We start from the raw sequence: 15,045 nt of genomic DNA on the forward strand, positions 1-15,045 counted from the left end.
TAATGTGGTGCTGACATCTCTTTGCTGCTTCAAATCAGCCTCTGGCCACCTTTGCACTTAGAGAGCAGTTTGTTCATCACCTCTTAACCTCTGAAGATAATCTTCCTTCTTTTTCGTACCTCTTGTTTTGGCATCTCACAGCCCAGCCAAGGCTGGAGTAGGCTGTCTTTGTGGGAAAGGCAGGGAAAACTCCCATCCAAAAGAGGCTTTCCCCATCACCAACTGTCTTTAAGGCTTCGAGGAATTTCCTCATCTCTGCCACCCTTGTCTGAAAGGTAAATGCTTTGTGCCAGAGCTGCCCTTGCTGGGTGGCTGTGCCGTGCTTGGCCTGTTGGAGCTGCCTTCGAACACAGCTTCTCACGCACAAAGCACTCTCAAATAAATGCTAAATTTCAGTTGTTCCCTGCCTGTGCCAGGCGCAGCTCACTGAAGGCCCAGGCTCGCCCGTCACGGCACTGATCAGAGACGCAGACTCGCAAAGAGCATCGTTACTGATTGCTGCTGGGAGTTTTTGCTTGTTCTATGGAAGTTGCAGATGGGATTAACCATTCAGGACCGTCTCCTGCTGGGCACCAGTGCTGTTGGCAGCACCCCGTGGGTGCAGGGTGCCAGCTGGCCTGACTTGCAGTGAGCTGCTCTGGGGACACACAGAGCTGTTCTCTGTGGCCAGCCACAGCATCAGCTTCTGCAAAGCAAGAGATTTCAGCGGTCGAATCAAAGAAAGAGAAGATCTTTGCTCCTGGAAGGCTTTGCATCAGCATTGTTTTGCTTTCCTTTGCTGAAGCCAGGCTGCATCGGACACTTTTGACCGTGGTACAAATCACCAGCACCTCACAGCCTGGGAGGAGGCTCTTGTGTTTGCTGATGCATCCTTGGGTACGCTGCATGGCGCTGCCAGCAAGGGCACGCATCCACAGCAGAGCATGCACAATGCTATGAAATAGCTTTTATTTGTGTTCGCTAATATTTCCTTTGCTCAAGCTTGGTGCATGTAATTTTTGCTTCTTCATTGCAACTACTGTGCAGATACTATAGATAGGATAAATGTAATAAAAATGAGATTTGCTTAAAAATCAGGAAATACTTCTGGAGGGAGGTTTTTTTTTTGCTTGGTTGTCTGATGGTAGATGCAGATTTGTGGCTATGGATGAGATCTTTCCTAACGCACTGTCTTAGCTGAATAGTTTACGCTTGCTCTGCAGTATATTAAGGCCATTCATTTTCGCCTGCCAGCCAGCCGTAAGTAGGAACTTAGTATATGTTTTATCCATGCAAAAAAAAAAAAAACCCACAAAAAAACCACCACAAAACCCCACAGGAATCAGGAGCTTCAGGGTGGATCCTGTCCCAGGTGTGCAGGTCTTTCTGTCCCCTGGGCTTACTGCACTGGTGCAAGAAGGAGTAATCAGTGGGCCTTTTTCTCTTGTAATTAACACTTTTCTCCAGGTAACTGAGAAATCTCAAACCTCAACAAGTGCAAACCAGACAAACAGCCCTGCCTGGTCCGCTCCTGTGTGCCCTGCCAAACACAGCTCCACAGGCAGCATGTGGTCCTGACTCCCAGGAGAAACAGCCTCAGGGCGACCTGGTGGGAGAGATGACTCCAGACATGGTCACCCCATGCCAAGGCCAAAATAAAGGTCTTTGCTCCCCAGCAACAAGCCCCACTCCGACTGGAGCTCCAGAGAGAGCTGCAGGAGCTGCAAGTCCCCCGTCTTGCCCAGCCCTTCAGAAACCCCCTCCAGTTCCCATGTCCTTGGTGGGTCATTGCAGCATCCAGCTCTGCAGCCACCAGCAGCAGTGAAGGGCACCTACAGCTTCAGCGGGCTGCTCCAGCTGCCCCAAAATCAACGGCAACATTTCCACTGATGGCAGCTGAAGCAGGTTAACAAGCCATGGCAGCAGGGTGGAGGCTGGCATCAGCAAAGACGTGGGCTGCCATTGGCACCAATGAACAACAGCAAGGAAGTTTGGTACCCGTCACCGAATGCTCCCCACCGCAGCCCTGCCTCTGCCTCATTGCACACAGACATCTGACTCCAAATTTTCAACTTCACAAATTTCCAAAACTAGAAGTCAGATGTGATGAAATCCTTCCCTGCAGGAACAGTTAGAGACAGTAACTGAGCCACTGTGCTGGTGTAGGAGCAACATTACTCAGCAGGGATTTCCCCTGCGGAGGAGGTGGACACGCAGGACCTGCCCTGTGGGCTCCAGACCCAGCGCCGGGGGCTCGTGGGTGGAAGTGACCCAGGGCAAAGCCTCACTCCCCACTTCCTCCTGCCTGTGAGACGGGAGGGTGGTGCTGAGCGAAAACAAAGGCGAAGAGAGCCACAATGAGCAGAAGTGAGGGTGGGAGTATGGAAGGGCTCTGAGGGATGAAAAATCCCTCGGCAAATAATGAGGCTGGTATATTAGTCCTACTCAATAAAAATATGTGAATAAATTAACTTTGCCTGCTGGTTAAATCTGTTCAGTATTTCTCTGTTGCACCATTAAGCAAACTGGCAAGGCAACCTACCTCTCGAGCACATAATACGGCACTATCTAGAATGGGTAACATTTTCTACTTTGTCATGCCTTTATCTTGATGAGGAACAACACCTCGCAGGAGAGCAAAGCAATTTCCAGCAGCTCTACCTCCCACCAGCCCCCTTGCCCAGGGAATGCATCACAGCCCAACTCGGCACCAGGGACAACATGGCTGATGTGCTGCACAAGCTGTTCCTGCTGAAGCAGGGACCATCGGAGCACCCTCTGCTCCTCAGGGCCTCCCTTCCCGTTTCTGTTCCTTGGGTCCTGCTGACACCCCAAGGGAAGCGAAAAATCAAGTTACTGCAGGGACTAAGCTCCTGCCAGCCATGCTGGCAGGTCCCTTCTGCTCGCCCTGCACAGGCTGCCCCAGGTCTCACCTCCATCACTCACTTCTTTAGGTGTAACTCCATACCTGTGGTTTCCCCATGATTTCTCCCTGGTCCTGCAGGCTGGAAACCAATCAGAGCTCTTCTTCCACGAGTCTCCCACTCAAGCATCACGTTTGCCACAGTTCCCTGGGTTTAGTTTCTTACATGAAAATCCAGGCTCTGGGTTAAGTGGCATAACGGCAAAAAGTCGGCTTTCAACATCCCTTTTCTCTTCAAAACAGATTAATCAGTTAACTATGTATGATACATATCTATATTTGATGATAGCAACTCAAGCAACAGTACTCGTGTTGACTGACACCTTTTCATGTGCATTGATTCAGTGATACTCAAGTATATCAGCCTTCAGCATATAGGTTTTAACATCAGTACAACCACCCCTCTAAAATAACCATAATGGGTACCAAAGCAACTTTTTCCTTCCTACAATTGAAAAAAAAAAAATGCTTCTGACACTGAGATGACACTTCACAGCACAGGCACAGTGTTTATTACTATCCTTTCTAAGTAACAAACCTCAGCATGGCCGTGACAAAAACCAGTTTTTGGGCTACCACCCAACACTCATCTTCTCACCGGTGCTTCACAAGGTGTTCACCTTCCAAACACAAACTCTTCCCTGATTTCTACATGACTATTAGAGCAAAAGCAGTCACGAGGCCATGGAGATGGATGGCACATGGGGCACAACACATTGTCTCCTACAGCGGATGTCCAAAGGAGGGCTCTGCTGCCCATGGTTCCCTGTCACTGAACCTGCGGAAACTAGTGTGATATTCACCGAAGAACTCGATAAAAATCTCGTCCTTAGCCTCTTTTGCAAAGTGGAAATGGGAGCACATCACTGCTTCTTGAAGGGTTTATGAAGGCTGCAACTCTGGAGGCAGAGTGGCAGCACCTCACACTGATTATTATCCATTCAAACAGATGTAATTACGCTAATCAAGGCTTGTCTAGTGCTGAATTTTACAATCTAGAAGTGCAAAGTTCCCAGGATTAGTCTTTAGTCGTTAAAATTTAGCGGGAGCTGAAGGAGACACTAGAGAAGAGGGGAAGAACTGCGCTGAGGTCAGCTTTTCCCTATAAAAATTATTTTTGAGGCTGAAAACAGGTGCTTCAGGAGCTGCTTCACATGCTGCTCAGCTGCCCTGGCTGGGAGCTGGGCAGCACCTGTCTGAAGGATGCAAAGGGACACTCTGAGGGGTACTTAGTCCTCTTAGTCCATCTCTGTGGTCTCATCCAAAGCCCCAGCTGAACCTGGAGGGCCCATCTCTAAAGCAAAGCCAGTCCATGCTGGTCTCTAGCACGTCATCATTTCAGCCTCCTCTCGCTGTGCCCCAGTCTCCTCTGAAGACCTCCCTCGGAAGGCAAAGAGAGGAACTGGACATTGCTCGAGGAAGTTTCCTAAGTGTCTCTGGGCATAAAAAAAAAATAATTATTTTTTAAAGAAATTTCTTAATGCACATCTCTTGCCAAAAAGATGAGTCTTCCAAAGAAAATCTTTTTTTTTAAAGACGTGTTTGTTGGAAGGCAGCATGCTGCTCAGATGGTTTGCTGGCTGAAGGGACTCCTCTGTTCTTGTCCTGGCTATTTTAACCCCTGGCTCCAGAAAATTTTGGCTACTTAATGGGCACACGGAAATCTTTTAACTTTCCCAAAACAGAAAAACATAGAGCATTTTCTACAGAAACGTCATGACAAACCCCCTTAGCTGCTGTAGAGGCAGAAAGGTTCTTGGATTAATCATCAGAACAGCAGGGAATCAAGCAACCTGGGGAGATGAATACCCCATGGTTTTGTCAGATGGATGCTTTAAAAAAAAAAATAATCCAGACCTACTTTGTTTCAAGCACTTCAGAAGCTGAGAGAATTTGGTGCATCTGGCTGCATCTGCCACTTCACTTCTGTAATTTAATCTCATTGAGGTGCATTATGTCAAATAATTACCTTAATGAAGACTCTAATGGGAGAAGGGATGAAAATAATAGAGATGCTTTGGAGAAACAAAGCTGCAAAGTTGCTTCATTTCTAATCAGCATTGATTTAGCTCCCCCTCCTCTGGCTCTTGCGGTTACAGAAGTGTCCGACCTGCTTCTCTTTCAAAAATAAAATGTTTTGGATGCTGCCCCAGTGATGGATTTTTGCATCTTGGATACAATAGTTTCTGAGTTTGAAACAGCACAACACATAAAATCAGCTCTCAGTTCAGGCAAGTCTGGCTCCCCAAGTCCTGCCACTGCCCTGTTCCCTGCAGAGCACTGACTTGAATGTCAAGTTTCTGGCAACCACTTTTGAAGTCCTCCAGGATGTTGGCCTAAATTAGAATCAAAGAATTATAGAGTCATTTAGGTTGGAAAAGACCTTTAAGATCATCAAGTCCAACCACAATCTAGCACTTCTAAGTCCACCACTAAACTATGTCTCTAAGTGCCACATCTACATGTCTTGTAAATACCTCCAGGGATGGTGACTCAACCACTTCCCTGGGCAGCCTGCTCCAATGCTTGACAACCTTTTCAGTGAATAAAATTTTCCTAATATCCAATCTAAACCTTCCCTGGCACAACTTGAAGCCATTTCCTCTCATTCTATCACTTGTTACTTGGGAAAAGAGACCCACACCTTGACCTTTATTGGCTGGTCTCATTCTCTTCTGAGGCCCTTCAGCTATTTTATTTGTATTTTATTTAGAAAAGCCCTTGTGAAATGATTTCATAAGGTTCTCATGTGCCGATTTCCACCATCAATCCTGCCCAAGATGTGCATCTCATGGTCATATTGGTCTTGAACTTATTTCAGTAGGCTGAAATGACACTTTCTTAGGTGAATAAACTGTCTTCTAAAGGCTAATATTTACCCAGTCTACCCAGGTTTCTGTTCATGAAACCCAAAAGAAGAACTCCCTGAAAATTAAATTAATCAACTCAAATGAGTTTCCTTTCTTGCTGCCTGAAGGGATGACTTGAGAAAGAAAGGAAGTGTGTACTTCTTCCAGCATGGATGTGGTGGAGCAGGTAAATGAGCTCTTCCTCCATCCTGACTCCCACATATTTCCCAGTTAGCCTTGCCTAACGCTGCGGATACCCTCCTAGTCATATGAGCTATCTCTCACCATTCCTGGAACAGCTGACTCCTAGATTAAAAAAAAAAAAAAAAAAGAAAAAAGGAAGTAAAGTAAATTAGTACATTTAGCCCATTTTTCTGAAAGCAATACAAAATGTGACTTTTTTTTTTTTTAGGTGGTAAATATTTTTCCCCAGAATCCGAACACTTCTCTGACTCTGGAAAATTAAATGCATGATTCCATTGCAGAAGCCTGTGCCAGCCACTGCCACAGGTCTCAGGCATCCCCTGCATTTCCAAAAGTACCCTTAGTTTCTCACTCAGTTTTTTTCCTGCTGGTGCTTCCTGGACAGCTTCTTGTAGAGGTGAAGTGCTCGCTTCTCCTCCCAGCTCTCGAAGAAGGAGCCTGCGATTTTTCTGCACAGGCGGTGTGCATAGGTTCCCAGGAATACGGTGGCATAGAGGGTGCAGAAGAGCAGCCCCACAACGAGCAGCACAGAGGGATTGGGAGGCGTCGGGGGGCTGATCCTGCAGTGAGCAGAGCTGAAGATCAGGTAGTGGTGGTAGCTTTTTTCAAAGTCCTGAAGTGGTAATTCTCTGTTAGGAAGCTGTAAAAGTTTAAAAAAAGCGGACAGGATCTTTGCTTCAGCCTGAAATGAAGAGAGTTGAAAGTTAAATGGGGTATGAACAAACCAAAATCAACTTGTTACTACAGAAACATCAGCCTGGGGATGTGTAATCACTGTTACAGCTTGTTTAGATGTGTTAAGAGGACACTGAAGTGCATATACACTTCAGCCTGGGCGAGAGTAACAGCATGATGTGTAGGCGTGTGGTGAGTGCTTGGCACCGTGAGACCTGGTCCTATCTGTCATCTTTATCTGCTGTTACACAGATCAGAACAGGTATTCACTGTATGAGATTTACAATAAAAGACATAATACAGACAGCATTAATGGCCGCATATTTGGATATTAGAGGTTTTTTCTAAGCCCTGATTATTTTATTGTAAGTTCATCATAAGCAGGTATCTGTGCTAAGGAGCCCTGGGGCTGGGCAGGGAAGCAGGCTGCATAGTAGAAAAGGAAAGCTAAAAAATAAACCAGAACTATTCCAGATAAAGGATATTAAAATAGATAAAACCAGCACTTACTCTATATTTGATGCTGAGAGTGATGGGCACCACGGAGAACTGAGCTGTCTTTCTCACCGCAGTGTCTGCCATGCTGAACGCAAAGTGGTCCATCGCCACAACCACCAGCATCAGCATCAGGGCCACGGTCAGGAGCATGGATTGCACCAGGCACAGCATCAATTCTTCCCGGGACAACTTCAAGCCTGTTGGTCGAATGAGGTTTTTGGATGGGCCCACCAGGAGATGAGCTGCTTTTCTGTCCACAACTAAACGCTCCAGCTTCTTGGTGACATAAAAATTATCAAAGTGGAGGTTAGTGAGATAATTTTTCAAATACCAGGTGGACTCAAAACAGAGATAGAGCACAGAGAAGCCAGCAACCACTTTGTTGCCTACTCGTACAGAGTCTTTGACCAGTACCTCAACAGCCAAAAAGTCCCTCCTGATTTTCTCACCAGCAAGGTGCATTTGCTGGGAAATCAAGGAGCTGTTCTTAAGCAGTGAAAACTGAAAATGTCCATTCATAGGCCTATGAATGTTAAAGGAATTAATGCTTTCTTGGATTGCATCCCCAAACTCCCAGGATGCTGTCTCTAGCAGAGCAGTTGAGTTCAAAAGACTCTCAGAGGAATTCTTGCAGATGCATTTAATAACTTGCAGTATGGTTTTAATGTTGCTTATGATGTTGGGTGTTATGTTAACCGCTACTATCATGATGCAGGTTGATAAGAGAAGCTTCCGGCCCTGTTTGGTACCTAACGTAGGCATGATCATACTGAAGACACAACGAGCAGGATGCACCAAGAAAAGGGCCAGGAGAAAGAGCAGACTGAAGGAGACGGCCATTGCAACGGAGAGATGCCAGGAGCACTCCAGGGAAGCAAACATCCAGTTGTAAAAGAGGCCTCCTATCACCACTGTAATGCAGGAACACTGCAGGAACAAGGTCCACAGTTCTCTGCTGTTTGCTGGGACAGGCTTGGAGTAAATTGACCATAGGTCTGTCGTGGTCCTGAGCACCTTTGGGAACAGAAAGTCTTCCCAGTAGACACGGGCTCTCATCCTGTAAATAGAACAAGTACCTGGGTGTTAGCAGGGGAAGTATGGAAATGTACTAATTAGGAGGCTTTCTCGAGACGATCACTCATGGGTCTTTATAACATCCTTCTCTGAGTGCTTCCACTCTTCTCTACCTCTCTGCTAACCCGAGTAGCTAGGACTGAGATCTCCCGTGGAAGCACACAGGACGGAGAAGTTCAAGGCATTTCTTGAAAGATCAAATGCCAAGTACAACGCGACCGGTCCTCCTTTAATGCAAGCACAGGAAAGCATTGTATCATTCTATAAAAATCATAATACAGTCATTCAGAGGGGTCAGCTCCTTAGCAGTGGCTAAGAGGAGCTTTAGTCGTTATTTAGAGGATGCTGGAGGGAGAAAGAGGAGGCTCCTGGCTGCTGTGGAAATCATTAGACCAGGTCTGTAATTAGCTGGTGTTCAATAGGTAAGACGCAGTTGAGTGAGAGTTTCTGATCTTCCTGCCTCTTAACAGGAGACCAAACAAAAATCTGCAGGTTTAAGGGTGACAAATACAGAACTGATGAGAGAAAACAGTTTCACGCTGAAGCTCTACAGCCAGAGGAAATCTCCAAGGATAAGAATTTGGCCACTGCAGACAGGATAAAATGTCCCATAAAGCTATTTAAATTTCTAACGAAAACAAATGTTTGGGAAGGATCATTTCTCAGGCCTCACATCTGGACTCACTCTCCAGAGACCAGAAAACCTGGTGGAGAGAAGGAGCATCTCCCCAGGCTTAAACCCAGCTGGGCAATCCCCCGTCTCCCCCGCCAGACAGCAGCAACCCTTATCCTTTGAAGGAGAATTCTGACTAGCAAAGGAGTTTTTTCAATGGAAAAAGGCCATTCAACAGCTATGAAGACAGAGGGAAAGAGAGGGATTAAAGCCAACACTACATACCCAGCGGCAGAGAGGTGTCCCAGCCTTGCTCGAAAACTGTCCATGCTCCAGTGCCTTATTGCTCTGCGAGAGGATGCTGGATGCAGCTGCTGAGAGACACAGGGTAGGAAACCAAAGCCATGGGCATCAGAGAGCCAGAACTAAAAAAAAAAAAAAAAAAAGAAAGATGTTTTAAGGCAATTCAAATCAGCAATGCTGACAATTCCTCCTGAAGCGAGTGGGCAAACCTGGTGTGTGAAGTCCGGAGAGTAACCTCTCTACAGTACAGAGCTGGGATGCACAGCACTGCTTGGGCTTTACACCTCTTCTGGTCTTACTGTTGTTGCAGACAAGGCTTATTTTCATGACACATAGCTGAAGAAAAATGAGTCAATGACATATGTTCTGATGAAGATGAAACCAGCATCACATGGAACATGAGGTGTCACCATCCCTCATGGGGAAATGAGCTGTCTCATCCCAGCTGACTTCTCCTCCCACTGCTCACCATCACTTCTCTCGGAGAGAAGGGGAGCTTTTCGTCTTTCAGACATCATCATGGCACAAAGGGCATGGTAGGATCCGGCAAACCACATGCTGATAATTGTTCGTCTTTTCTGGCAGGCTGCTGCTCCCTGCTGAAACAGCCAGCTTGTGTGCAGGGCACCCAAATCGCTGAAAGGCTCATCTCATAATCCTAGCAGAGGAAGATGAAGCTTCAAACTTGAACCTTTCCCAATTCCCTATAGCCAGCAAAGCCAGTGCAAAGAAAGCCCTGCCACAGGCAGAATTCCCAAAGTGCTGAGAAGCTCCCAGACGTGAAAGACAGGACATGTGGTCTCCATGAGACTGAATTGCCTGACCCCTGGGATGTGCAGGACACATTGCTCCAGCCACCAAACCCCCTTGCCAGGAGATGAGGACTAGCCCATGGTGTTTGTTCCTCAGTTACTTTTCCAAAGAAGAGGATTCCTCCTCCTTCGATCCGCTGGCACACAAGAAACACGTATCACTGCTGCCTGCCCCCTTGCACGGAGCCCGTGGGTTACAGGATCCTTCCCTGGCTCCCACCAAACCCGTCCTGTCGCCAGACGTTCTCACGTTCAGCCACTGCTTGTGGGCAAAGGCAACCCAGCTCACCCAGCCACCGCTGAGCCCCTTCCTCACGGGGACATGCTGTCATGTGCTGATCCAAGCCCTTCGGCCGGGTGGGAACCACGAGGCTCCCGGGATGTTCTCATGCTTCCCTGGGTGGGAGAGGACAAAGGGCTGGAGGTCAGCCCTGTCCCGGCCACCCCCAGGGACAGAGCACGTGGGGCTCTGCTCTCCGTGAGCAGTGGGAGCGCAAGGCCTTCGACCTCACGGCAGCGACGGTCATCGGAGGACAAGCGATCACGAGCACAAGTGGGCAGAGCAAACCCTGCCTGCTTCCTCGGCCCTTCAGGTACCAGACAAGGTTCTTCCTGCCCTTGCTGCTCCACTCAACGACTCTGCTTTATTGCTAGAGTTTTTATTTTTCCCACATAGCTGGTAGAGCAAAGGTTTCCTCCCGGTGCCCTGGAGGGAATGAGAAACTCCGGCTGGCTCTAACCGGGAAGAGGCACCAGCCAGGCGGGCGTTAAAGAAAGTGCTATTTGTTTGGAGCATCCATAGCAATTGCTTGCACAGGCCATTAATTAGGTCTTGAATTCAATTTGCAGACTATAAAGGACCAGCCCAAAAGACACACAGCTGTGCTCTGCAAAACTCATCAGGTTCTCCTTAGCCCCTATTCTGAGATTAAACTTCTTTCTCATTATATTTCTGAGCTAATTGATTTCATCAGCCCTCAGGACCCCATCCAGGCTAAGGAGGCAGCTTTCTAGGCTGCAAAAAAAATATTAGCAATAAGGAACCAAAAAACCCTCAAGTCCACACTGTAGTGATGAGTGTTGTCTGAGCTTGCTGCCTCATCTGGCAAAGGGGAACTGAAGTCTGTGGGGAGCTGTGCTTGACCAGTAACTCCAGACAGCACCAAGAAGTCGTTGTATACAAAGCCAAACACTAGATTTTCCTCTGACTTAACCAAAAATTAGTGCCTGTGGGCTGGACTATACTAAATCTAGGATACCTTCTATTTCATACTGGAAACTGATAACCTCTAAATAAGCTAGAATTGTCAAAACCTAACTTTCTCCAGAATACAATGAACAAGCTTGCTTCACAAAAAAAAAAAAAAAAAAATTAGAAGCGTGTGTGTTCCTACAGACACAGGAGGACGGTGGGGTGGGCGAAGGCTGGGAAGCAGGACAGGGCAGGACACGGCGGGGCCACGTATCTCCGCGAAGCAACTGTGACATCTTGCGGTCACGTCCTGCGGAAGTGCCCCGAGGTCTGTCTTGGTTCCAGCTTGGAAAGTAAAGGAGTCCGTAAGTGGGAGAGTTTTAAGGAAAATGGAAGAAGCGAAGGAGAAAGGGGAGGCCGGCGAGCCCGTGTTGGGGATGCACGGGCTGTGTCGCCCCGGGATGCTCCGAGGTGCCTTTTCCCACCCTGTGTCACTGGGGGTCTTGTGGCCCAGTGCCCAGTGGTATAAAAGGGCTTTGCTTTCCTGACAAGCTCCAGTCTCTATAGAGCTCGAGCTCTAAAATTTTCTAATATCCCTGATTTAGACCTTTTAGCACTATAGACAAAGAAGAGACCCACATGCTGGAACTACCTTGCTGTAACTACAGAAAAACGGGCTTTCCTTTGTATCGTAGCCAGAAAGAAGAGCCTGGCTTTGCTCTGATCAGGGATAGGGACTGAGCTTGTACCCACCAGGATGCAGATTTTAAATCCATTTGTGCCTTCCAGCCTGTGGTGCTCACAGAGTGGGTCTCTTGCCAAGACACCTGCAAGTTCAACCTGTAGTGACAGGGTAACCCCACGGCGGTGATGGTGATGGGAGGGGGTGCAATGTAAAGGAGCTGCTGTATCACAGGTAGAGCGTGGAGTACATGAACTATACAGCTTAAGAAAATGACTGCGTAAAGAAGACGAATGGAGGGCTAAAAATGGGATGATTTAAGGCTGAAGATATTTCTCCATGGCAATATCATCAGCACCTGTTGATCATTTTATTCTGCCAATTCAAGAAATTGAGGGTGTGGGATAGATTAGCCCATTAGTGGTGATTCTTTGCTTGTTAAAATCACATGCAAATGAACAATTTATGGTGATACAGAGCCAGGTCATATCTTCTCAGGTTTCTTCTAAAGAAATATAGAAAAATCTCAGCATTATCCATTCAGTGACTGATGAGGGAGAAATGTGATAAGCGAACCAAGGCTGTCTGACCTGTGATAGCTGAATTTCCCCTATCATGCCAAGCTTTCATTTGTTTCAGAATTTTTTTCTTTCCCTCCTGAACTTCCAGCATCACTGCTGGGTGAAAACAGGCTGTGCACAGCCCCAGGATCACTCACTGCTGGGAAGACTCACATAGCAGCTCTTCTGTGTGAACAGTTTGTAAAGCAACTTGAACACTTCTGGGATAAAAGACACTATAAAATGCTTTCCTACTGTAAATAAACCAGAACCATTTTCCTCCAAGTGTCTCAGGAGAACATGCGGATGTTGGTCTGGGATTGGATGGGGAACATCAAAGGAGTAAAGAAGAGATATTCTGGATGTTGAATTTTAATGCATGAGTGGCATTTCCTGTTAATTAAAATTCACAAGCAGGCTCTTAATGTGAATGGCTTTTGTGATGGTTTTTGGATTTTTACATTCCTAGAGAAACAGTGCATAGGAAGGCAAAGTTCCTTTAAAATAACACAGTCAAAGCTATAGAGAAGGTTAGTACAGCAATTGAAATGCCCTTTCCTGGAAATTTTCATATCTCTACTCACATCGCAGACCCTTCAATAATAACGGGGTTGACTTACCGTTAAAAGCTGCTTTTGGCAAATATTAGTACTAGCAGCAGCAAACGGAATCAGAAGTCATTCACGAAGGCCAGTTCACCCTTGAACCCCAGAAATACTAAATCATAAAATCTCTGTTTAAAAAAAGAATTAATTAAAAAATCAAGCATGCCATACTAGTCCTGCTCTCACAGATGCCTGGATATGAAAAAGCAGAATTAGGTAGTGCAGTTGTCCACACGCCTTAAACCAGATCCTCTGGGGAGCCCTGGGAAACACACAGGCTGCTGATAGAGCTGGCAGAAGCCAGGTCTTTGATTAAAGTAGAGGTTTAGGAACCAGGTGCCCCTCACACCTTTCCCAGGTCTGCCAAGGCCCCATTGTATGACCTTGGGTAAGTCACTAGTCCCCTCTCTGCCTCAGTTTCCCATGTCGGCACAGAGATAACAAACCTTCCCCATCTGCATTTGTGAAATACCTTCTGATCTCTGGACAGACAGGCCACAGACATGGCAGGACACTTGGAGTGATTTTTGGAGACACAAACTCTGTGGTCTCAGTTCAGCTTTCATGCCCAAGTAAAATCGTCCTCCTGGATTCAGCTAGGATGCACGAAGCCAGAGCTGAGACCATAAGCAAACCCATGACCTCTCTGTCTGCACCAGATGGACTGGACATTAACCTTCGAGCCTCGAAATTAGACGACCCAAAGGCTCTCGCTGCCTGTCCTCCAGGCTGTGGGACACAGGCAGCTCTGTTCAGTGACCAGTCCTGATCTCCTGCAGCATCAGCCCTGGTTGTGGCAAGGCGGGGGGGGACAGCAAGGCTCCTTCCTGCGGCATCCAGCCGTGCAGGGTACAGCCCGTTCCCTGGCCCCAGGACAGCAATGCCGTGCTGATCACGGGACAGCCGGCTGGGAAAGGGAACTGCAGGGAGCAACCTTCCCTTCCCCATTCAGCCCATCTTCGCTAAGGCATGATGGGGAGCATCCATGCAGAACGACGGTGCCCAAACCCTGCGGGCAGCTGGCATGGAGCTTCTCCAGGGACGCAGACAGTGATCCAGGAGATCCCCAGCAAAGCACTGCTCTTTAGCACAGCAGCCCTGAAATGCTGGGCGAGGAGCCTTCCTAGTCTCATTGCTCTTCTGCTTACCGGGGCTCCATCTTGGCTCAGACTGGGAGGGAGACCTCACTGCCCTCTTGCTCCTCCTGGGGAACCACTGCCCAAACCAGGGGTGAAGCTAGGGGAGGGGGAGGCTCAGGCTTTGTTTTTCTCCGCTCAATCTACAGAGGAAACAGGACGATGTGACGTGCTAACAAACGTGCTTTATTGTACGTTTTCCACAATCATTAAGGATGTTGTTGAACTTAAGGATTTTGTTGAACATCAAGGATTTTTTTGAACTTGACTGATCAAAGTTCCACATTCAATTGATTTTGGTGGTTTCGGTTCAACCCTTCCGAGTCCCCACCTACCATGCGACCCCAGGGTGATCCCCCGCAGCAGCAGCTGTGGCTGGTGAGCATCACCCTGCCACCTCTCCCACCTGCCCCTGGGGTTTATCAGCAGCACAGGAGCAGGAAGGATGCCCTGGATCCCTACCCTGGGCCAGACCATCTTGCCTGCTCCGCTGGTTTACTTTGTCAGGGAAATCTGTCCCAGCACAGGGATCCAGTCACTCACCTTTCCTAAACCAAGAATCAGATCTTTTATCATTCGATCCATCTATTTCAATGACTGATCTTTTAAATTAAATACTTTAGATTCTTACAGAAAATAAAAAAAAAAAATCAGATAAAATGGTGATTAAAATCACAGTCAATTTGCAATGCTTTCATTGAAAGTATCCAAGCAATCTGATTTTAAAAGATTTTAAGAATCAAAGGCTATTTTTCAGAAATGCCAATAAAATTCCAATGCAACTTGTGCACTGACCTGTGACTCAGCGGGTCGCTCATGAGTGAGTCAATCTCACAAACCTGAGACTGGCCACATTCACCAACGGTGAAACACCACCGATGTCCAAAGTTACGTCAGAAATTAATTTGGCCCAAACCCCCATCTGTGTACTCAGTGCAAA

The 15,045-nt window shown here is 47.3% G+C and overlaps 1 protein-coding gene across 1 annotated transcript; it reads right to left on the minus strand.

Moving 5' to 3' along the window:
* Positions 1 to 6,307: 6,307 nt before the first annotated feature.
* OCSTAMP (osteoclast stimulatory transmembrane protein) lies at positions 6,308 to 9,144 on the minus strand. The gene is made up of 3 exons (XM_086622662.1): positions 9,101 to 9,144; positions 7,141 to 8,185; positions 6,308 to 6,637 (listed from the first exon to the last, which is right to left on the minus strand). Exons 1-3 carry the CDS (start codon positions 9,142 to 9,144, stop codon positions 6,308 to 6,310), a joined length of 1,419 nt encoding a protein of 472 aa, XP_086478788.1.
* Positions 9,145 to 15,045: the final 5,901 nt, after the last annotated feature.

Source organism: Tauraco erythrolophus, chromosome 18 (genome assembly GCF_009769465.1).
Source record: "Tauraco erythrolophus isolate bTauEry1 chromosome 18, bTauEry1.pri, whole genome shotgun sequence".
NCBI lineage: Eukaryota > Metazoa > Chordata > Aves > Musophagiformes > Musophagidae > Tauraco > Tauraco erythrolophus.